Raw genomic sequence first — 24734 nt, 5'->3', positions numbered from 1 at the left:
CTCTTCTAGTGCGTGAAACCACGCCACTGTGAGCAGGCACGACTTGGCTCTGTCAAAAAACTAGGCTACTGAGGGTGGTGACTCCCTGGGAACAGACTCCAAAGGTCCTCAGGAGATAAGAGCCAGCTTTCAGGGCACGCTGGGCACCTGGGCACAACACCACACAGGGCGACTCCTGCTCAGAGGGGGCACCAGCACGAAGCAAAGCACTCGGGTTCCAAGTGGAATCTTTATTGTGTTCTGTGTCTTTGGAAAGACTATTCCTTGAGTCTTGGATGCTCAGACTTCATGTCCACAATCCAGCGCTCCCCGTGACGTGGCTTATGCCTAGCGCGCAGAGGGAATAACTGGGCTGGAGCAGGTGTGGGTGCACCCTCTTTTTCCATGTGACTTTAAAACTTGACTGGCACTAAATTCCAGTTGTCCCTGCGTTCTTCCTTTCGGCAGCCTCCTGTCTCGAGGCTTTGCCAGCACAGGTCGTGGGAGGCGTCGAGCAGGCCACTCCTTACCAGGGCCCAAGCCCAGGCTCAGCTTCTCACCACCTATTCCGTGGCCTCGCTGTGAGCCATGCCCTCGGGCTCCCACCAGGCAAGGAGGGCACACAGTGCCAGTGCGCAGGTCAGAGGACGTGAGCCTTCGAGGTCAGGGTCACTGCCCGTCCTTCAGTTTGCCCTGACCTTCTTGCTCTGTGGGTTCTGAGGCTCCTCCGCGTGGGCCCGTTTCTGCTGGGGCTTCCTGTCTGCAGGGCCACCCGCCGGCTCCCTGGACAGGAGGGCCGCCCGCACCAGCCGCAGCTCCCGCTTCTCCCTGCGCTCCTCCATCTCCTCGATGTCGCCGGCAAACAGGGCTTTCAGCGGGGCAGTCAGCTTGGGCACTGTTGGGAAGTCTCTGAAGCAGACCTAGAAGGCAAAACGGAGGACAAGGACACACCTCAGAGGGGCTGGGTTGGAGGCAGGAGCTGCAGTGAGGAAATCATGTGCTCACATAGCAGGCACCAGCTCCTCTTTACGAACCCTCATCAACTGACCATGGCTGGGAGAAAACAGAAAAGGAAGAAGACGCCATGGAGAGAGGAGACACTCTCTAAAGAGAGGGGCGTAGATTCCCCACTCCTGGCTAAGGGGCCTCAGGAAAGGCAAGGCAGCCAGACTGAGAATCAAGCTCCTCAAAAAAAACCCTGGGCCCCGCCCCGCCCCTTCATTCTGGAAAGCCAGAGGGGCAAGGTCTGGTTCTACCACTCACGAGAGGAGTGTCTGTCTCCCAGGCCTGGGGGGAGGCTCAAATGACGTGCCCATGAACGAACCAGGCCTCAGAGAGGCTCTCGGTGACGTCCAGAGAGCTGACACTGAGGTCTGTCAAGAAGGCCCATGGAAGGTCTGTCTCTCCATCAAAGCCAGTGCTGGTCATGATGGGTGATGGCTAGATACCCTCCCCCCCGGGGTGGCCTGAGCCCGACCATCCTGCACATGGATGGAGTGCGTCTCTCTGCCCCAGCCCCACCCTACACAGCCCACGCCCTACACAGACCTTCATGTGGTCAAAGGCAATTCCAACTTTGTCGTTGAAGTCAGGGCTGAAAAGGGGGATCTTGGCATACCGCTGACTGAAGTGGTTCAGCATGATGAACTCTGCGTTCATCCGCATCCCCACGCTGATCGCTTGGGAGGTCGTGCTGCAAATAAAGGAGGGAAATAAGGCTGAAGCCCACCCAAAGTGCAGGCCTCGAAGGAGAGCGCTGGCCCAGACCCCACCCAGTCTGGCCCCCAGTCCCCACCCAGGCACCCAGGGAAGGCAGGAAGGTTGCTCAATCATTGGCTTCTCTTTAGCCAACACACTCTCTCTCGAGGCCAGACTCTTCACACATTCCCCTAAATGAAGCCCAGGCTCTGTGCTGGCTGTCAAACCTCCCACCAGTGAGGGCGTCTGAGAAAAAGCAGGGGCTTCTCACCTGGGGCAACACTCTTTCCCCTTAAAGTAGCCCAGGAGCCAGCGCCCCTGCCCCCAGCTTCCCCTGACGTGGCTAGAGTTTATTTCAGTGATTTCCATTTCTTTCAAAAACCCCCCGCAGAGCCTTGCCTAGAGAACTTGCAGAGATAAAGGCAGAGGGCACAGAAGAGAGCTGGCCCAGGTCAAAGTGCCCACAGGCCTTTGTGGGAAGCAGGCTGCCTGCTGCCACTGGAGGACAATGCGAGCCCGCTCAGAGTGTCACTTCTGGCGGGGTGGGAGTGGGTGACAAGGGCTCAGAGGTCTCTGCCACCTGTGTGTCTTTTCCACGGCTTCCTCTTCCAGACCATCCTCCAGCGTGGCCTCGTGTATCAGGAGGGTGGCGTCCTTCCCTAGAGGGGAAGTACGGGCGCTGAGCAGAGCCGTCCCCCTGGGAAGGTGGCCCTGGGCCCACACAGCTGTCTCCAGGCCCAAACACTTGCTCCCCTGGCCCTGCGGCATGTCCACATATTAGGAGGACAACCAGAGGTTGTCATGTGGGCCCCGTGCCGGCTGCCTCTACTCACCCATCTGCACCAGAGCCTCACAGGGCATGGTGTCCCCCGAATAGACCACCTTCCAGCCGGACGTGTGGACCAGTGCACAGCCGAAGGCATGCTTGCAGTGCCGGACCAGGCAGGTCTGAAACTGGAGAAGCAGGCGCTCGGAGCCGTGCCCCCACCTTGCCCTCCCACGCCTGGCCCGCCCCCTTACCTCCTCCAAATCACAGGCTCCCAGCAGCGTACTAATCAAGCGTTCAACTTCGGGGCTGCAGACCTCAGCTCCTTTCTGAAGGCATTTGGCAGGAATCATACTGTGAGTAGATAAACATTTAAAAAACAAATGTTAAAAAACAAAAACAAAAACATTTAACTTAAATCAAAGTTCAAATCTCTGTCTGAGAGCCCCCAAGTCCTTATTATAAAGAAACACAATTTAAATCAGTCACTAAGGCAGGGAAAGAGCAGTCAATTACAAAGAGCCAAACCAAAAGCCATAGGCCACCGCCAGAAACCTAACAGGTGCCCGCTGCCCACGGCTCAGGCATCGAGGGCCCTCCCCGCGCAGGCCCTGCAGGCTCAGGCCCATGGGCTCCTTCCCCTGACATCAGGAGGGGCCAGCTCCCACCATTCGTCCACCCGGTGTGGACGGTCTCTGTGCCAGCCACTATCGGGCCCTGTGTCCTGGAACTGTTTCATGGGGAAGTATTGGCAAAAATCTAGAAACCAACAGAACTGAAGAGACCTGAGAAGAAACGTGTCAAAGAGAACAAACGTTTAAGTGGAGACCATCCACGCGTTTCTACCCTTGAGCCAAAGCATCTCTCCCTGCTTCCACCGTCTGGGGCCAAGCTGCCAGGAGGTCTCATTAACTGCTCACAGCAGCCCCGAGCCTGTGACATAGGCGGCAGATGACGACAGCCCGGGGGTCAGGGCGCCCAGACGCTCACCTGACGTGATGCAGAATCTGCTGGCACTGGTTGTGGTACTTCTGGAGCCAGGCCCTCAGCTGGGTGGGGGCGACCACCAGCAAAGGGTGAAAGGGCTTGCCCAGAGATGCCTGAAACAGGAAATCAGGGTGCCGCGTCAATGACAGAACGTCTCAGTGAAAACGGTCTAGAGGGGCAGGAGGTAAGGCTGTTGATGTGTAATCCAACACTCAGAACAGCAGGAACATCAAGGGTCGCACTCACCAAAGCCCGTTCTCTCTGCAGCAGGATGTTTAACAAGCCCTGCGGAGGAAGAAGGGGGCATGGATCAGCCATGGCCAAACTCGGCTTTGTTCCCCGTGTGTGGGTCTGGAGTCCTCGTCCGGCTAGCTCTCTATCAGCCCCCATCCTCCAACACTGCCCTGAAACGTCACAGGCGATGTGAGCAGAAAAGAGAGGGCAGTGGCCTGGGGACCCAGCAGCCCCAGGAGACCAGGTTTCCCAGCTCTGGCTGAAGTTCCCTCTGAGCAGGCCGTGGAGAAGGCAGGACTCAGGACAAGCTGGGTGAAGGCAAACCCCGATGCTGCATGACCACGAGGCAAAGAGAAAGACGAGACGTTTTAGTGAGCAGAAGGACTGCGCCTGCACCGCGGCAGTCAAGGCCAGGACCCAGCGAGAGAGGAGAAACCACAGCCCCGGACAAGTGTGGGACGAGGAGGGAGGAGAGCAGCAGGGAAGTGGGGAGCCACTGAGGCAGCGCCTGCTCCAGGACACTCACCGTGTGGTGATCCGCGTGCAGGTGGGACACGAACACGGCGGCGAGGGTGCCCAGGACCCTGTCCACGTCATCGCCGTAGTGACGGCACAGCTGCCCAAACGTGCCTTCGCCACAGTCCAGCAGCAGGGACTTGTCAGAGCTGCAGAGAGGGGCGAGACTCAGCACTGACAGGAAAGGCCTCTGGCGGCTGAGACGGTTTGTCCTTCAGAGAGAAGAGCAGGTGGCAGTGGCGGCACTTTCTATGTCCTTCCATAGCCTCTCATGCTATCCTCTGAGGAGCTCATGTAAACATGACGGCAATCTTAGACGTCCATCCTCAGAGACAAAAGAATTTTTCTATAAAATGGAACCCAAAACCCTTTAAAATATAAAGAAAGTACACAGGGCTACACAAATGCTGGGCATCCAAAAAAAAGTCTATGTGGAATGGGAGAGAAAAATACTGGCTCCTGACAATGACACCCTGCCGATTTAGGCTGAATTCCGTCACACCCACTGTTGACACGGCCTGAGGCGGGCATGCTGCTGCCATCTGGGTGGGAGGTCTGGTTGCCGGTGGATGTTTTCCCCCCGTTCAGGCAGTTCTGGTTTTCTAGCCCGTGTCCTCAGAACCCGCCAGTGCAGGACAGGCTGCACCGCTCCCTGGGAGATAGCTGATGTGGACTCCGGCTCCAGTCTGGGCTTCAGATTCAGCCAGCCTCACACAGAGCTCAGGGAGCTTTGATTCCACCACTGGCCCGTTTCAGAACCTCTGCTCCGAGGGGTGAGAATCTTCGCTCCTTAGGCCTTCGAATTCCTTCTCTGGGCAGAGCAGTGAGCAGTGAGCCAGGCGGGCTACACTCATTTCCAGAGAGGACCCTCAGAGCACAGAGACTTTACCTTTGGGGGATAAACTGAGCAGGGAAGGCAAGCCAGTGACAGCACCTTCCGATTAGCTGCAGCTGCCTTGAGGGGCCCCCTTAGGGTTCCAGGAGAAGCCCCCTCACGGGGCACCTCCATCCCCAGGGAAAGGCTGGCCCTCGCCGAGCCCCTTTACTGCACTTCCCCGGTCATATGAAAATATGTTCCCGATTCATATATTTTTGATACCAGGGGGCATCTCACAATTGCTGTGTACATTTAATACATTATTTGGTTGTTTATCATCCACCACTAGCATCTAAGATGACGAAGCAAAATTTATAAACAAACCTGGTACTTCATAGTCTCATTTCCTTCATGTAGACACCTGCAGAAGTGCCAGGAACGTCCACAATGCCCTTGAGTAATCTCTCTGCCCACAAATGACACCAGGCAAACCCAAGAGATCATCTAAAACCATTCAGTCAGGGCGCTGAACACCAAACAAATGCACACTCAGAAGCTGGCTCACCGTCACCAGTAACTCGTTGGTAGCAATGAAGACACCAACTCACATTTTGGACCTGCCACTTACCAGCTGTGGCTACCAGAGCCAAGTAACCTCTCTGAGCATCAGTTTACTGATCAATAAAAGGGGGAGTTAGTCACTACTTCATAGGATTAATGTGAAAATTAAGTCAGATAATTTCTCAGCAAGGTGCACGGCATACAGTAAAATTAGCTATTTTTACCAAAAGACATAATGAGTGACGAAGTTCGGTGATTCCCAGAAGCTTAAGTTAGCTACTGAGGCTATAAAATGCGTTAACACCCACTACTCCTCTTATGGGGCATTCTAGCCAAGATGACAAGCTTGCAGAGCTTTATACGATTGCATTTTCCCATCAGCCCGGTGGGTGGAGCAGGACTTGTGTTGAGAAATGAGCATGCTCCTGGATGGCGGGACGTTTCCTGAGAAAGCAGTAATACCTTATGTTGACAAGCGTGGAGCTGACGTTTCGAATCTTCATCGGGATGGCAGACCCTGTTCCGAGGAAGATGATTTCTGGATGCTGGCTTCTTGTCTCTATGGAAAAATACACGTAACAGTCCATTTCCTTGGGTCCAAAGTGAGCCAGCATTCAGCCAGCAGATGAGTAAGTCCAGCTTCCCAGGCGGGACTGGTGGTCTGAGCTGGCACCGTCCTTAAGTAAGGCCCCTCCTCTGAGAGGTGCCCAGGCTATTTGTGGGTAAAGGACTGTTGGGAGGGAGCGCAAATTCTACAGCCTTTCTTCAAGAGAGTTGCTCTAAGTCTTTAAATAACAAAGGGGACTCCTTTGTGCTATGAACTGTCACTGACCTCAAGGGGTGGGTCAGTGCTCAGGCTCGGGGGTCAGCTCTCCAGAGGGAGGAAGAGGCAGAGCCAGGACTCAAATCCAGGGAGAGCTGATGATTCCGGAGCTGTGCCCCTTCCACAGCCTCACCCAGCCTGGAGGCCCCATGTGCACGTTTACACCTGACTCAATCCATCTTTCACATACATACCAGAAATCCAATCACAAACCCGAAGGTCACTAAGGCCAGGGAAGTCAGTCTTCCCCCGACACGCACGGCAAGGCAAGTTCAAGAGGAGGTGAGATTCACACTTGCCTGAGGCTGACTACGCTAAGCTCCCAACGCCACCCTCTATTCCAGCATTCTCTATTTCTCATTAGTTGAAAACAATACTGGAAAAACCAACTACTGGAGGAGAGGTCACAAAGTCCCCCTAACTACTTTTCCTGATGGGGCAATGAAAACCCAACAAGGTGAGGGACGGGGGCAAATCTTCTGTGGATCCTTATTAGCAAGGCCAGGACTAGATCCCAAGTTGGCCGAGTTTCCAGAACAGCTGCACTCGGCGTGTGCCGTGTAAAGAAGGCCTGGGCATCATCACTGCACAGCCCCATCGGTCTGGGGGCAGGGCAGGCACTAGTGGTTTTAAATAGAGGATAGAGAAGGACTGATCACAGCAGTCCAGACAGGCTGTGGCAGGCTGACACTCCACTTAGTGCTATGATCACACGTGCAGGAGGCAGAGGCTGGGAGAGAGGCTGGTCCTTGGTCTTCCTCACCTGCCGGGGCTGGGCCCTCCTGCACAGTCTTCCTGTATTCCTGCACGCTCTCCTGGAAATTGGGGAGCTCCAGAGCCTCGGCTATGAATTCATCAGGATTGCAAGTAACAATGGCGTCCCTGTAGGAGAAAAGCATCTCAGCAACGGAGTGTGCGGCCACAAGAAAACACCAATTTGGAAATCCAGAATCAATTCACGGAGACATTCTGCAGAAAGCTCTTCAAATCGAGACTGAAGACTAATGACTAAGACGTTGGGCAGTTCTGTTCTCCTGCCTTGTGGACCCTTTCTCGGCAACATGGGGTCTCAGAGCGAGTTCTAAATAGCTTTAGCTCCTCAGAACATCTCTCAGCTCAAAGCCTGGCAAAACTGACATTGGCCGTTGGGCCGCGGGGCGGGGTCCTGTGCACCATCCCTGACCTCTACTCTAGCATCTAGCATCCCCCTGGGGGCCGGGGAGCAAGGGTGGGGAGGAGGGTAAAATCGTCTCAGCTGACAAGCACAGCCCGAGAGCAGTGGCTCTCAAACTAACGTGCACACGACCCATCGCCTGGGAGCCTTGTCGAGATGCAGGGCCTGATTCGGAGGCTCTGGGCTGGAGCTGAGACAGCATTTCCAGCAAGATCCCACGTGATGTGATGTTGCTGGTCCTGACCTCTGTGAGCAGCAAGCCTTGGATCAGTGGCTCTCCAACTGACTGAGCACTGTAGTCACCTGGGAGCTTAGGAAGTGAGTCCCAGGCCTAACTCTCAAGATTCTAACTCAGCAGGTCTGGGAATTGTATTTTTCACAGGTATAAGGTGAATCTGGAAAGGGCTAGGTTTGTTAATCACGGCTTTGTGAACTGCCTGTGCAGATGTTGACAAAGGGACAACAGGTTCTCCAAGCCCTAGGCATTGTCATGCCCAGTCATGCGACCACGTAGTCTGTGAAAGAGCCTCAACTGCTCAGAACAGCACAAAGCATCCAGTGAAACCTGGAACACGGCCGATTCCAGCACAGACACTAAGGAGCAGACAGGAAGCTTCAAACTAGACAAGATCCAGACCTTAACGATTAAAGATGTGGGGCAGTAAGCACGTCTCACATTACTGGTTGGAGTTGCCTTTCTGGATGGCAACTACGTTTATCAAGTCCCTTAAGAAGTGTCACACTGACCTAGTAATCCCACATGTAAGAATTACCCTGGGGGAACAGAGTTCCACTCAAAGATCTATGTATCAGACATTTACTGTTTCAGTAGAACAACAAAATTGGAAATGTTTCAAATGAATAAACATCCCTATCTGGAACACCAATAAAAATTTTGCTACTGAAGACTATATAATGATACAGGAAAGGACTGACAACACTTTCAGGCCAGCAACCCACATATACGTTTTTTTGATACATGCCCATATACTTAAAACACACAGAATGTTAACAATCATTATCTCGGGATGACAGAATTATGGGTGATTGATTTTGTTCACCACACACTTCTTATTTTCTATTTTGTAAAACAACAAACACGTATCACTGTTACTATTAGAGAAACAATTTAGAAAAGGACAATCACTGGCTTCAATTTTCCACTCAACCCAGACCAGGGTCGGCTGTTGTAGTAGTAAATGAATTTGCATTGGAACACAGCCATATCCACTCATATTCGTATTTCTATGGCTCTTTCTTGCTACAACAGCAGAGTTGAGTAGTTATAACAGAGACATGGCCTGCAAGGCCTGAAATATTTACTGCTGGGCCCTTTACCAAAAAGTCTTGCCAACCCCTGACCTCGAGCATTCCATCAGCTCGGAACCCCACAGACCTCTGCCACTCCCTCCGGGGACGGAGCTGATACTTGAGGAGGCATTCACCCCGGACAGTGGGCACACTGAAGGTGGCGCCTTCTTCCTGAAAGAGACAAAACCCACTCTGTGGAGAGAAAGAAAGGGGTGGGGCCGGGCCCAGGGACTGTTCTGTGACCCTACCTTACAGGGGACACCGGCAAGCGGGGGGAAGATGTCGGGGTGGATGAGGTTGAGCTGCGTCTGAATCTTGTGGCTGCGGAGGTTGTGAACTGACGCACTCTTCTCATTCAGGATCAGGTGCTGGGTGTCAGGCCCAAATCTAGGATGAAACAGACTGGACATTCATGGTGTCCTTTAGGGAACATTTCCATCTGAGGGGCAGCTCTGGAGATTTGGAGCCATGATGATGATGGAAATATTCAAGGAGAGTAAGTGACTTGTCCACAAAGATTGCTACTGAATGGCCAAACATAATCACACTCCTTCTGTCTTCAAGTCCCGTGTTCTGTCCAAACTCAACTGCCTTTGGGGTGTGTTGGAAAAAGTACTAAAAGAAATGAGAAAAGTTAAGGTCTTTGGAGCCTACAGCTAGGAACGTGGAGTTCAGGGTGGAAGAAGAAAAGGCGAAATAAGAGGAAAACAGAAAACATATGTTAAGACTCAAAAAGCCTAAAAGAACTGAGTAAGACACTGCAGGGACTAATGAGGAAAGAGGTGAAGGGAGACCCTGGGAGGAAACAGGAGGGGAGGCCGAAATGCTGCCCAAAATTACATGTGCTTGGGTTCAACTCAAATCATTCCTTCCAGCTGATGCTGCTGCTGGCCAACGAAGCCTAGAGGAAAAAGTAAAGTGACCTCTTCTTCCGGTTACTACATTTTGGTAGAACACCTGCCTCATGTGGTTGTTGGGAAGACTAAAGAACTGAATGAAATGCAGGGTGTTTAACATGCTGCCTGTTGCGTTGTGGGGGCTCAATAAACCGAAGCTCTTAGTGTATACTCACAGGTCTCTTCTGTAGGAGACACGGTGGGATCATCAACAAAAAGGCAGTGTTTGTTCACGCACTGGGTGTGGAGGGTGTAAACTGTGGGACACTGCGCCACCTAGCGGTGGTATTTCTTCACTAGAGCTACACTGGATGCTTCCAGAATTCAGGGACCACAGGAATCCCAGAGAAGGTTTAGGCAAGTGTAGAAGGGTAGGGAGCACTTGAAAGAGTGAAGGGGAGGGTAGAGAGAAATGTGTCACACCTAGCAGAGTGGCCCCGCATGTCCTGCTGGGCTCCATACCTCTCCATCCACTGCTGGTATCTGCTGTCCATAAGCACACACTCTGGGGCCATGTGAACCACCAGCGCCACAGGGGCGTCGGCCTTTCCTTGGTACCTGGGCGGAAGGAAGAGTGGGGCTTCGCTTTGTTAAGTGACACAAACGCAGAACATGAACAATCAGGGAGTGTGCAGCCAGGGAGGGGCGCCGTTCGGCTCTCTCTCAGGGGCTGCCGAGAGCCCACAGCCTGCAAAACCAGGCCAAGCTGTCCCTGGCTGCTCGCAGAGGTGCCTGAGCATGGCGCAGCCCCAGCACTGACCCGGGACTCCTCTATTTGGCAGGCAGTGGGGTTTGCCATTGGCCTGCCTGAGCCTTTGTCAGGGCTGTGCTGCAGAACCAGGCTCTTCCTGTCCCCTCCTTTCTCAGGGGTCGGACCTGCACAGCAGAACAAAAGCTCTCCCTGCCGCCTCCTGCTCCCTCACGCCTTTATCTTTCACAGGCATTTCCTCCATTAAATCTCCTGCACCTCCAATTCCACCTTGGCGCCTGCCTTCTAGAAGACCCGAGTCACAGGGATGGAAAATTAAAATCATTTGTTATTCCCCCATCTAGAGAAAGAGTCACTAACATGTCGATGTGTTTCCTTCCAGTTCCCTTAAAAAATACATATAGTAGCTGTTTTTACCTACCCTCCCACACACATGCACAAACACACACACACACACACACACACACAGGAGTCCACAGGCCATGTATTTAAACTGGACAGCAACACATCCATGCGATAGCTCCCAGCTGACAGCTGGTCAGAGTGACTTGAAGTAGCTTTGCTGCCCACAACTTAATTACAACACAAAGCCTGTGTCACCAGGGTACCCAAATTCACCCAAAGACAATAAACTGGACCCCGGAAGAACTTCTAACACTAACTTAACAACAAATATGGATGCCCTAAAAGATCTGTTGTACTAAGTAGAATAAAACAGTTAGTGAAAAAATAAAAATAAAAATTAAGGACAGGAAAAATACAGATAGAATATACCATTAAGAATGGGAGAAAAATTAAAACAGACATGTGGGTCAAAGAGTCTACCCAGGATTAAAGCTGAACTGCAAAACAGGTCAACTTGTTTGGAGGACAGAGAAGAATGGTACTCAGGCCATCAGAACAAAGATGTTCCCAGGCTGAGACTCTGTCCCTTAACACAGACCCTTGACCAAGACTGTCTCAAACACTTCAGACCTAGGCCAAGACCTACCGCATTAGATTCAATACAGCTAAGTGAAGAAAATTCATTTAGGTACAAGTAATCCAAATAATGATTTGGGATATTAACTAGAACTCAAGAAAGTTCTAGAATTTGTCCTAGACTTAGAACTCTAAGTGGACTGATTTTCTAGTCCACAGCCGTCTCTGGTTTTCAGTCAGTCTTTCCTAATTTCCCTGCAAGGCTGTGTAGACCACAAAGCCCACCAACTACCAGTAGCTTTGTATATCCTGCCAGGAGGATGGAGCCCAAGGTAGGAGTCGGGTTTCGGCATTTCAAATGCAGACAGTGAGCTCTCCCAGAGACACAGCTCCAGGCCAGAAGCAACCACGGGTCAAGCCAGACACCCTGTCGACACCAGCCGGGCTCCACGAGCAGAGGGTCGGCTCTCACTTCGCCCACCCTGGAGACCCCTCATTACCTCTTGAAGGTGGCATTCTCACAGATGGGCTGAATGAATCCTTCGTCTGGACATTCTACCACAAAAAAAGCAAGGCCAGGATCTGGAGGAGTACAGATCTCTTCAGGCAGAATCTGCAAAATCATTGGGGTCATGATGCTCTCCCAGAGCAGAGTCACAGCTCAGCAAACATCGAATGGCCTTACAGTCAACTGCTAACATTACATAATCCCTCCTGAGCAAGCAGAAACCAAGGTAAGGACCACCACCTGTACCTTTCCTACTCTCTGCTTACTCTTAGGCAGCCAGCTTGCAGAGGACATTTACACCTAGAGTGGCCAGGAAGCCAGGCACGACGTTCTAGCTTCTCTCAGGTCTGTGACCCATGGTCCTAGCATCCTCAGATGCCAGACAAAACATGTTGGTGAAGAACATGGTGGCATCCTTTGGGCCATGCACCCAAAGTCCATCCTTATGCGAGCTGTTGTTGGACACTGCCTCAAGCTCAAGTACGAGGGAAAGCGCCCATCCCATTAGGAGGAGGACCCCAGATCCAAAACAGACAATCTATGGAAATACCCAAAGGCAGCCAGTGTTGATATGCAAGACGTCTAGATAAGACACCCCATTTTATCGTTTAGCTGAGCGATGGAAATCTAAGCTGTTCCACTTCCCTCAAAAGTGCTATGTGTAGGACCTGAACCAGACAGCAACTCTGCCCAGTGTTCCAGCTGTTTCATGAAACATCATGCAAATGGGGCGTCTCACCTCTCTGCCCTCATATGTGACACTTTTCCCGTCCTTGACAGCAGCTATGATGGGAGCAATGGCAGCGGTCCCGCTGAAATGAAGAGGCAAGCCCGCTGTGAGACAGCAGCTTTAGGAACAAAGACACACCCATGGGGCCCCAGTAGCCGCGTCCCCGACACTCACACGGGGAGGCCCAGCTCCTTTGCTTTGAGCACCAAGAAGTTTCCTTTCTTCAAGTGAAGCTGCAACACAGAGAATGTAAATGTAATTTCAGCGACTAACAAAGAAACTGAGTTTTAATCAATTTTCATAAAAGTACATCTTTCTGGTTTTACTTTTTAAATTAATTTTACTTTCATACAATTTATACAAATACAGGTTAGGTTAGTGCTTTCAGATAAAGTATACTACATTCTGAAGAAGGCATTTATTTTGAAACGCTTCAGTACTAAAAGCTGAATGATTTAAAACATAGTGCTTCACTTCCCAACATCAACTTGTTATAAATTTAATAAAATGTAACCCATTTCCACATCAAATAAAAAGCATCCTTCAAGGATCCTTGTGGAGAAACACTCTTCTGTTCTATCATCCTGCTCTCACCCGTCAATAGCTAAGGGAACATCGCTAGAACCTTGTCCAACAGGAGTGATCATGTAGGTCACCGTATAACACAATATTCCAACGACAGTGATGGGACTAAAAGTACGGATGACTTTTCTCCTCTACTTTTCACATATTTGGCAATATAGTGCTGCCACTTTTATACTGGAGAAAAGTTCTAATAAAAACTTCCCAATATGCTCTTGTTATGTTAGAAGGGCAAACAACAATCCTATCACAAAACCTCATAATCATTCATTCTGTACTTAAAAACTTCCAGACAAGCATTTTTGGGATCTACATATTTCATATATAATAACAGAAAAAAGTCAGGAATGGCATGAGATGTTAATAAGTCATTGAGTGTTGAATTATATTTGATTTTCATTTTCTTCCTTAGATCTTTATAAGGAAATTATTCTTAAGGCAAAGTCTCCAACTAAGATCCTAAAGTCTTATTAGGATTCTAGAATTTTCTGTCTGGGGAAAACACTATCCTGGAGGAAGGATCACAGCTCAGGTGTATGCACATAACATAAAGATGACAGAGCTTAGATGACATCTTTAGACAATGACAGTAACAAGCACTGTTGGGACCCAACACTCCCTCCACAGACCCGAATGAATGTGAGGATGGAAACTAAATGCTTCTCATGTTCAACAGGAACTTGCAGACCTAAGGCAGCAAAACCCATCCCTCCACGACAAGCTGAATTCAACCCATGGGGAAACTTGTTCCCAGCTGGCGAATGCACAGTATTTGGAAGACAGGTGAGACCAGAGTGCCAGCCTACAAGACCTGGAGCAAGCACGCAGCTGTGGGAAGCCCATGCTCTCCCCTCAGATTAGAGGTGCTCAGGTCCTCACACGCCAGCCTATTTTCTCCCACCTCCCAGAACTTGAACTAACTTGGCTTTACTGCCTTCCAAACCCTTAGCCGAGAAGCGGCAATGAGAAGAGGGAAAAGGGGCTCCAGGCTGACCCAATGAGAGGCGTTCTCAGAAGCAGCTGCAGACAGCAAAGGAGACAGAAAAGCCAGGCAGCAGCCCCAGCTCCCGGCAACAGTGGCCTGGGAACAGCACAACTGGCAGAGTTTATAAGGGTCGCGCCCCTGTCAGGCAGAACACATTTCACCAAGCTCCATGTAATCTACCTAGGAAGGCAGGAAGGATCTAATACAAGTGAAAGATTGATACCATATAAACTACTTTAAGAAATTTTGCCGCCTAAAAACACAGAAATACAGAAGTAATAAGCCTATCGACAATAGTACTTAACTTTTATAAAAATTACTATTATTTAAACAAATTGAGGAAAGTGATACTGACAGTGATCTTACAATTAATAATTAATATTACTACTGCCTTTCATAATTGTTTTCACTCGTTAGTGTTAGAATTTGGATGAAAATTACAAATATATTTTAAAACCAACATTATTTCTTTAAAAAAAATCCAAACCCACAAAAAAAACAATGTACAGCCTTACCAACAATTAGACAAAAGTGTATTGCACATTATAATAAAATCTTAAAGTCCTATTAAAATTAAGCCATTACTCAGATCATAAAAATAGCTTATTGTAATAAAATTTTCATAAAATCTTACCAACTTCAGATTTGCAGATTTAGGCCTTTGTGAATGCCAACCAATGTTAAAATTAGTCCAATGTTAGCAGTTTAACAACTACAGTGAGATGATATAGACTATGATAGAGCTGAAGGAGTCTGAATAAAGGCTTGATTCATTTGAAGAAAAACAAACAAAGCTGGCTTTATTTCTAAAGTGTAAGAGGACCGATCACAGCCAGATATAAACGAATATACAGGTGGACCAACTCTCGCTGGAAGAGAATTTGGAAGTACATAAGAGTACAGGGGGTGTACTGAGAAACAGGGTGTCTGTGCTTCTTGGCACAGGTGACTGAGGAGCTGCTACCTTCAAATGACTGGAAAAGTGAAGAGGTCACCAGGCACACGCTCACTTGAAGCCCAAAGAAGGGCACTTACCTTACAGACGAAAGCCACCACCAAGGAGGGGTCCCTGCCATCCAGCGTCCGGCTGATGCCTGAGGAAAAACGAATCTGATTACAGCAAGGTAAATGTGAAGGTTGACAGGCCTTTCAGATCGAGGATCATCTGCAAGCCACCTAATGTGACTGCACACAAAGTTAAGACCATTTAACTGTTCCAATAAAAGGTCGAAGAAAACTCTGGTATCCTTTCTCCAGCAGACCTTTGCTTATTCCTACTCCTGTTGAGATTTGAGTAAACGAAAAGTGCAAAACAGCAACCAGAAAAACTTTAGAATGGCAAGTGAAATGTTTAAAAGATGAAAGTTTACCTAGAAGTGGAGAAGAGAGAAAAACTAAGTTGCAATGTGCTTTATGAACAAGTATAAGAATAGGTGAAATAACACAGAAGCTAAAAGGCCCGCAGAACAAATGTGTCAGCATTCACCCATGCCATCCAAAAAAGGACGGCTTACAGGGTGGGCCTCTTCTCGTCATCAGACAGACACCACCTCGGTGCAGAAAGAGGAACTTCTTGAACCTTGTCCAACACTGGACAACATTCTCCTTACACAGCCCAATTCCTCTGATACATCTAATCTCAGAATTTTAATTCCGTTTCCCAGTAGGTTGTTGTTATGGAAGAAAAGGTGCAGATCCATCACTGACATGACTGTTTTGTCAGCTTAGCAGTTATAGCTCCTGCATTCATGAAAAATTAACTTGCATTAATGCTGCAGTAACGAAAAACACAAAGTCCTCTGTATGAATCAATTTGCCAGGCCCTGCTCTCCTCTGGGTAAGCTGAACACAAAGCGTGGGGCCGACCCAGGACTGCAGGTTGGCCCCTACAGCTCTGTACTGCCCCATTATGACAACCCTGCTCCCTCTCCCCACAGGCCAAGTCCTAACATGCCAAGGAAAAAGTATCTGTTTTACACACAACTTTCTTATGATAATGATTCAAATTTACAGCATCAACGGGCAATGGATTACAAAAAAGGAATCCTCTTGACAGTGTACTGTTTTGTTCAAATACCATTGCCATCTGGAAGGGGAGGCTCGTTTTCAGTTGACCTGGAGTCTGAAGACCGCTCTGGACTGAGTCGTCCTGGACTCTGTGATGGGTGGTGCTCTCCACACCTCTGCTCACCTGGTCAGTAGGGGAAACAAGCAAATTACACATCACGCAAGGCGAGCTCACAGCCAGCACCCAGATGTTCAGGAGTGGGAATGCCGAATGCCCGCCACATCAACACATCTTCTACTACAGGATAAATGAGCCCTCCCCAGCTGGTCCCCGGGCTGCATTTAGGGCTCACTCATCTTTACATGTCTGCTCAGCTCACAGCTCTGACTACAGTCGAAGCTCAACAGTGTTTGTTGACTAGATAGCATGCAGGGAGTAGGCGGGTTTATTCATTATCATCAGTCTCAGTAAAGAGATTTTGGCCCGAAGGTTACCCATTTCCATGGAAGGAGCATAATTTTGTAGTCAGTTAAGTTTCAAGGTCAAGAAAAAAAAATCACTGCTCTAAGACGCTGACGCACAGCTGCCGGTCTCCTGTAAGGCTGGCTGCTCCTCGTGTGAGCCTGTTCCTCCAGTGCTGACCGGGCACCGGGAACACACAGCCAGCACGCTGTGCAGGTTCAGCACTCATCACACAACACATACACAAGTAAACTGCCATGTGCTGGGGAGGGAGGAACACAAACCAGGCTGGTGCTGGCGGTGGGGGTCAGAGAAGCCATCTGACCAGGAGGGAGCCAGGCAAGGAGTGTTCTAATCAGACCAGCCTTCTCCCTGGCCTCTGGCATTGTGCCTCTGCTCGAGCCACAGTGCTCGCCTCCCTCCCTTCTTCCACCCGCGGGTCAGGTCCTGGACTTCTCTGGCCTTGGCTGGGGGCTCTCATCTCTACCCTTTCAGCACTCAGCAAGTGTCAGGCTAGTTAGCACTGCCAAGCAAATGTCCTAACAGCTCCACAATCTTCTCACAGGAGGTCAAACCTGACACAGAGTGTGCTGAGTCAGACTCGAGGACAACACTGACATGGCAGGACTGATGTGCAGACAGTCCGTCTCTAAGTCAAAACCACATCATCTGGCCCTAGGACCTGACGACACTTCTATGAGCCTGCTGTATTAAAAGAATGTCTATCTGTGCACATCTCTCCAAAATCCTCTCATCAAAGGAGGGTCCTCACATCTGTGGCAAATAAACCCCAAGCAGTGAGCGCAGAAATCTGAGAGCAGTGCTTGATGACGCAGTATTCCAAAGCACAGTCCTGGGCATTATCTGAGTTAAACATGTCTGTCCATGAAGGGCTGGGTCCAGCTCTTATTCCCACAGCTAAATTTCCAAATCGTGCTCAGAACACAAATCCGGGTACCCGGAGCCCATATTCAAGCAGTGTCTGTCTTCACCCACCCCTTCCTCACCTAGGACCTACATCTTCCTCTTCCTCCTGGGAAACGTGGCTTCCATACTCACTGTATATGGGGACCTGGAAAACCGTCATGGTCTCATCCTTGTATTCTGGGGCAGAGTGGGGCCGCACAGCTACATGAAAAGATGACAGGAAAGTGGCTGCGTTAGCAAACATGCGTGAAAATTAACCTCCCAGATCACCAACCACAAGCAACTAAACTGCTTTGGAATTTTGGTAGGAATCTGCACTAAAACCCGAATTTCTGAGTAAATTAAAGTTTTTAGGAAAGAAGCAAAAATATACTTTCATCACTCATTAATATTTACTACAGCTGAATGAGAAGACATATTATGATCAATGTGACTACTCATTAAAAAAAAGAAACCAACACTCAAATTTAAAAGACACAAGTTAACACACAGCATTGTGAGGCCAGAGAATCTATCACCTCAACTCTAAGAGCCAGTATACATTTTAAAATAAAATATTAGTGTTTCTGTGAAAGAGGAGCTTTAACAAGTCAGAGATGCACACCGCCTCCAGGTCAAGCACTGCCACCATCCTCTGTTAGGCCTTTTTCCCTCGAGAGGCCATCATGTGTCTCCCAGCCCAGCCTGAGCTGCTCACACCCTCTTCCTACTACAAGGAATTCAGGCCAATTCAACCATGAGAACCACCTCGAGGCCCAGGGGAGGAGACTCAGTGCCTAGATGGAGACCACTTCCTGCATACAGGCAGGCACATTGCAGTTTTAAATCACTCCTGCCTGTCGGGTCTATATTTGGGGCCATGAAGTGGGGGCAGAGAAAACGCAACAGGCAATATTTTAAAAATTCACCTCATGCTGATGAAGCACTTGATTTTAAGGTTTAATTTAGGTCAGTTTTCATGGATTCTAATTTGAGAGTCTGGGGCCTATGGGAAAGAAATGGCAGATAGTGAGTCATAATCAAGGCCATACCCAGGTCTATTCCTTTCAAGGGACCAGAAAATATTTTGATAGCTTCTAGGTATTGTTCCTAAAAAAGAAAAATAAAGAAGTGAGCAGTTATGGTTGCACAAATGCGGAACACAGCAATGTATTCAAGTACACAAGAGGTATCAATAGGTATCAACATACAACTAAGTTCAGAAAGTATTCTGAACTTCCCTTATACAAATATTTACTGAGTGTCCACTCTATGTTAGATGCCAAGGATGTGGCAGTGAGAAGGAGATGGGGTCCCTGCCCTCCTGAAACTGAGAATGAAGTGGAGGAGACAAAAATGCAACAAATGGTAACACAAAGGACAGCTTAGCAGTAGTGGTGCTAAGCGCTCTGTGAGGAAAACGAAAAATGCAGGGAGCTGGGATACGGCTTGTCTGGAGAGTCGGGACACTGCTGAGTAAATGACCCTTTAGCTGAGCCCTGATGGTTCAGAAGGATCTAGGCAGGGATGAGAGGAGGTGGAGGGGACCAGTGTATGGACGAAGCACTGAGACGAGAAGGGGCTTCAGTGAAGAGCTGAGAGTGGACCCGCGTAGCTCCGGCTTGGTGACTGGGATCCAGATGCAAGCGTGGACAAGGGCCACGGCCCACAGGACCTGGAGGCCAGATTAAGCGTCTGGACTGAACTGCAACGGAGAACCCCCTTGAAAGGTTTTAGGATGGAAGTGACGCGCCTGCAGCTATGCCTTAAAGAGGCCCTTCTTGCTGCTGCGTGTGGACTGCTTACAGGGAAGCAAGGACAGATACGGGAAACTATCACCGTAGACGGGTGTAGGGGACAGAGATGAAGGCCTTAATGAGATGGAGACAAACGGACGGAGCCATGGCATTATCCTGGAGACAGAATTAACAGGACTTGGCGTTGGGCTGCCTTTCATCTTAAGAACTGGGAAATGAAGTGTTACGTTCAATAGTTTTGACAATGTGCACACAACCTCTCACCAGTGTAATAAGCTGGTTTGGAAGGTATGAAGAGGTCTGAAATTTAGTAAATAAGTAAGAATAAAAGCTAACATTTATTGTGTGCCCACTTGGTACGAAACATCTCATACAGCGATTTAGGGTTTTATATGTATTACTTCATTTAATCCTTAACAGTTGTGGCTATGAAACATTATAGCCATTTTACAGAAGAAGAAACTGAGGCTCCAGGAGATAAAGTAACTTTTTCAAGGTGTCACGGTTAATACGGTTTTAGACTCAGTTCTCTTTAACTTGAAAGGTGAAGTGTTATCTCTGGAGGGCAGAAGACTGATTTGTAAAAATGGGAATTCTTGTTACTAACCTTAAAAAAGGAGGGGTTAGCGTGGAAAGCCGAGGCAGGAGAGACTCACCAGTTGTGGAGGTCCAGAAAGTACACACTTTGGAAGCCCGGTTTCCTTTAAAGTAAGAATCATTCCTAAAAAGGGTGAATAAAATCAGATCTCTTGTCACCTTGACCTGCAGCGGCAGCCAGGAGGAGCGCTCCTTACTTAACTAGCTCTCAAGCTACTCGTCCTCATTCCAGCCTTTAAGCAGTTATCCGGGAACACATACAGGGCAGAAGTGTTGCTAGCGAGAAGTAGAGGGGGCACCAAATATCCCTAAAACGCCTCTAGAAGGGCAGGGCTGATACCAGGCTGAGGCAGTGGGGCAGCCAGGATGCAAGTACAGAGATGGCCTTAAATTCCACACTCTAGGCGCTCCACCTGCCTCACCCTAGTCTCAGCTCTGAGAACGGAACCGGTTCGCCACCCTACTCCCACCTAGCCACGTCACAAAGCTTAGAGAATTTGGCAGCAACACAATCTTGACCTTCCTATTGGTGGCCGTGAATAATGGGGTAATCTGCATAGTAGGGATCTGTGTGTAGCTGCAAACGGTCTTGATGGTAAATATATTTACTATCATCACCACCACTGCACTCTCCAGGTTACTGTCACATATCCCCAGTTCAGTGACTCAATTGGAGCGGATGGTAAACACTTGGAGGCAGTATCCGTGTTAAAATCTGCTCTTCTGAGTCACAGCTTTTCATGCTCTGTGCTGCAGCTGACTGGGCTGGCATAAAAAGATTTCCAGCTTCCCTGGACTCGGAAGATGGGCAAAAAAAGGCAATGCAGGTTAAAATTCCAGAGACTTCCTTCCAGCCTCTGACCCCAGAAAGAATATACTTACCACACAACCCCCCCACATTACACCAGTGCATCCGAGTGAGGAATATGTTGTCCAAACGAGCCACCTTCAGCCTAAGAAAGAGAAACATTTAAGCAGGAGGAGCCCTCTCTTCTGCTATAAAAAACACTCCTCCCTCTCATCTCAGCTTTCAAGCTCCTTAATCATCTCCACCCCACAAGAAAATGGTTGACTCACTTGTGCTCCTGCATGAGTCGCTGGACGCCTTCTCCACAGTTGAAGAGATACCTACGGGATAAACATTACACAAGCTAGACAGAAGACTCTCATCTGTGAAATCTTTCACACTGTTTAGATGCTTGACTGTACACTTTGGGGGGAAAACCTAACGACCCATGTTGGACTACAGGGCCACATTTCTGTGATCGGGATGCTGGGTTGGGGACTGGGGCCTGTGTAGGTTGGTCTGGGGTGAGACGGATTCTTTCCTCATCACATCCTCACCAGACCTGTCTACCCCACACACCAACTGTGAGGCCCGGCCTTCGGGCGCACGGGAGCGGGTGCGGCTCAGTGCCAAGAGCCAACTCGGGGGCGAAGGGCCGGGAAGAGGACACTTATACCCCGAGAGATGCTTCAGGGACTCCCGGAAACTATACGGACATAGGACATAAGGAATCTAGGATCTCCCTCCCACCAAAAGACCAAGATGGGCTGCAGGAGTGAACTCCCACATGTGTGAAGAAAGGGTAAGGGAAGCCCAGAGAGGTGCTGGGATGCTCCCGGGGGCGCAGCACGAGGACGGGGAGCGAGGAGGCTCGGTAAGGGGACTGGGCGCGGCGCACTGACCGGTTGTACTCAGAGAAGACATAGAGCGCGGCGCCCGCATCCCGGCCGCCGGCCGCCACCACCTGCAGGTACACGGTGTTCGGGCCCCCCGGTTCCCACGACGGGCCGCGCTTCTCCCGCGTGCGCAGGTGCCGCAGCGGGTCCTTGGGCGGCCGCTGGCGGCGGGCGGGTCCCTGCGACATGGCGCGCCCAGCCGCGGCCCGCAGCAGCAGCGAGCGAAGAGCCCACATGCGCCAGCCTCCACCAGACTGGGAAAGCAGCCGGTCACCCGCGTCCGCATGCCCCACGCACCGCCCCTTCGCCCCGCATGGCAAGCCCAGCCAATCAGCGAGCCGCAGGCCGAGCTGCCCGCCTACGCGAAGCTGCGCTTCCAATAGAGAGGAGCCTCGCCGCTCCGGACTTGTCAATTGGCGGAAGCCATAGAGTGGAGGAATGCTAGAGCGCCCGGAACGGCCCGGTCCCATGACTCTTTCCGGTTTCCCTTGAAGGCAATTCTATCCGGAAACCGTCTTTCTTCTGGGGCGGGACTTCCGGGATCGAGGGCTATAAAAGGTGCTGCTGGCGGAAGAGCGAGGTTTTGGAGTTTTCAGTGCTGCTGAGGGTGAGGTTTCGATTTCCGCCAGTACTGCCCTGTCCCTTCTGATGTGTCAACCCCGTGGGGCTTTGATTTGCTCCTGCCTGTAGCGGTTGTTAGGATTAAATGTGAGCAGATAAATTAAATACAGCTTTAGTGTGGCGGCTTTCACTAATTTTATTTCCATCGTACATGTTTCAAATGATTGTTTTTACTGGCTTTTGGAAAGAAAAGAATAATGACGGGTTAAGAGAACAAGCTCTGGGACAGGAGAGTCTTGGGTCATTGATTAGCTGAGTGCTCTTGACCTCTCTGAGCCTCAGCTTTCTTATCTGTAAAGTGGGGATGGTAACAGTATCTACTTCATAAGGTTTCTAGAATTAAATCGCCTAGTCATATGTTGACAGTGCTTTGAGTGGGGCTGGCACAGAAGAGGCACTCGGTAAATGGTAGCACCGTTGAAAAGGAAATAAAATGTTTCCACCCACATAAAATAGATTTAAACAAACTACGATGGCTGGAGAAATGCTTACCAGGGACATCACAGCGGTAGATGTCACCATACAAGCCCTTTGAAAAGCAAAAATAGGCCTATTGTCCCCTTACATAGCTAATGAGGATTTCCCCCTGAGCCAGATCTCAGTTAAAGCCAGGAGAAATACAAGGAGCTTTCTTAAATGGGGAAGATTATTTACCTGGAATCTCCACTCACTTACAGCCTAGTTCTATGTGTCGATGAAAATAACCAATCTATAAATGAAAATTTGGGTGAGTTTATTCTGAGCTGAAATCTGAGGACCATGGCCTGGAAGAGTCTTTCCACAAAGGAACAGAGCACTCCAAAGAAGTGGGGGTACACAAGGTGGTTATATACCCTCAAAGAGGGTGTTTCACATATGATTGAAATGTCCCTCCCACAATAGTCACAAGATTGCCCTTGATGGACACAGCAGGTAGTGGTCTGCTATCTCAGAGGGTGTAGCAGGAGGCAAGTCTATTGTCTCAAGCTGGGCGGTCACAGGCAGGCTCCACAAGCAATCAGTTCCTAGCCTAAGGAAAGATGCTTAATCCTTAAAGAAATGCCAACGTTGGGAGGGGGAGAGAAGTTGCACCTTTATCTCAAGGGCCTTTGTTCTTGCCATAGGGGATGTCTAAAGCAGATATACAATGTGTGCTCAACGGCCACGGTCAGGCCCTTTTGGAAAGACAAGGTCAGGCCGCATTAGGTTTACACAAAATGGCTTCCTCATATACTCCAATATATCCTATTTCTTGCCATTTTTATTTGTCATATGGAAGATGACCACCAACTGCGAGGAAACCTATCTGGAACTTGAGGTGACCTTCCCGGTGAGGGTCAGGAAAACTGCTGATCTGCCACTCTACACCTTTAGAGGGCTTAAGCACTGGAAAGATTATGACACTAACATCCTGACAGGTATTCAAAATAAGAACAATCTCAATCAAAAGGAAAAGGCAACCTAAGGAATGGGAAAAAATATTCACAAGTCATATATGTGATAAGGGGTTACTATCCAAAATTTATAAAGAACTTAGACAACTCAATCACAAAAAAACAAATAATATCAATCTAAAAATGCCCAGAGGACCTGAATAGACAGTTTTCCAAAGAAGTTATACAAATGGCCAACAAGTACATGAAAAGATCCTCAATATCACTCAGCATCACTTTGAAATGCAATTCAAAACCTCAAAGAGATGTCACCTCACACCTGTTAGAATGGCTTTATCAGAAAGACAAGAGATAACAAGTGATGGCAAGGATGTGGAGAAAAGGGAACCCTTGTGCACTGTTGGTAGAAATGTAAATTGGTATTTGTCGTTAGTGCCATCGAGTAGATTCAGACGCCTAGCAATCCTGTGTGCAGCACAGTGGAACCCTGCCCCGTCTTCTGCGCCATCCTCTCATCTTCCCTCACTATATCACACAATGCTCCCTTGTTATTCACAGGGTTTTCATGCCCAATTTTTTCGGAAGTGGGTGGCCAGGTCCTTCTTCCTAGTCTGTCTTGGTCTGGAACCTCCGCTGAAACCTATCCACCATGGTGACGCTGCTGGTGTTTGTAATACCCATAGCACAGCTTTTAGTAACACACAGCCACCACACTATGACAACCAACAGACAGATGGGTGGCATGGTTCCCTGACTGGGCAATGAACCCAGGCTGCAGCAGCGAGAGCGCTGAATCTTAACTGCTAGACCACGAGGGCTGGCTGTTTGGTATAGCCACCGGGGAAGCAGTATGCAGGTTCCTCAAAAAAAATTAAAAATAGAACTACTGATGATGCAGCAATCTCCTTTCTGGGTATACATCTGAAGGAAATGAAATTACTATCTTGAAGAGATATCTGCATCCCCATATTAATCGCAGCGTTATTGACAATAGGCAAGACATCCAAACAACCTAAGTGTCTGTCACTGGATGAATGGATAAAGAAAATGTGCTGAAGATCATGCAGTATTGCTCAGTCATAACGAATAAGGATTTGCCATATCGTGAATGAACCTTGAGGGTATTATGC

General features: G+C 49.3%; 1 protein-coding gene across 3 annotated transcripts; it reads right to left on the bottom strand.

The window, feature by feature from the left end:
* Nucleotides 1-210: 210 nt before the first annotated feature.
* On the bottom strand, nt 211-21889 carry ELAC2 (elaC ribonuclease Z 2). 3 transcript variants are annotated; one of them, XM_046675628.1, is made up of 24 exons: nt 21617-21889; nt 21005-21055; nt 20810-20880; nt 19987-20051; nt 18626-18683; nt 17727-17795; nt 16275-16388; nt 15233-15291; nt 12805-12863; nt 12640-12712; nt 11893-12005; nt 10225-10320; nt 9115-9253; nt 8952-9037; nt 7145-7263; nt 6021-6117; nt 4191-4392; nt 3677-3715; nt 3434-3543; nt 2698-2797; nt 2511-2631; nt 2258-2336; nt 1528-1672; nt 211-899 (listed from the first exon to the last, which is right to left on the bottom strand). In XM_046675628.1, the coding sequence occupies exons 1-24, from the start codon at nt 21844-21846 to the stop codon at nt 663-665; spliced, it is 2532 nt and encodes an 843-aa protein (XP_046531584.1). In that variant the 5' UTR covers nt 21847-21889; the 3' UTR covers nt 211-662. The 3 variants fall into 3 exon arrangements, with proteins under 3 accessions (XP_046531584.1, XP_046531585.1, XP_046531586.1); XM_046675629.1 differs by having other exon boundaries at nt 4191-4329; XM_046675630.1 differs by lacking the exons at nt 18626-18683; nt 20810-20880; nt 21005-21055; nt 21617-21889 and adding an exon at nt 18503-18579 and having other exon boundaries at nt 19987-20015.
* Between the last annotated feature and the right edge of the window lie 2845 nt (nt 21890-24734).

Source organism: Equus quagga, chromosome 11, assembly GCF_021613505.1.
Source record: "Equus quagga isolate Etosha38 chromosome 11, UCLA_HA_Equagga_1.0, whole genome shotgun sequence".
NCBI classification, from domain to species: Eukaryota; Metazoa; Chordata; class Mammalia; order Perissodactyla; family Equidae; genus Equus; species Equus quagga.
Note: the sequence above shows the minus strand (reverse complement) of the source record. Positions and strands in the feature narration are given on the sequence as shown.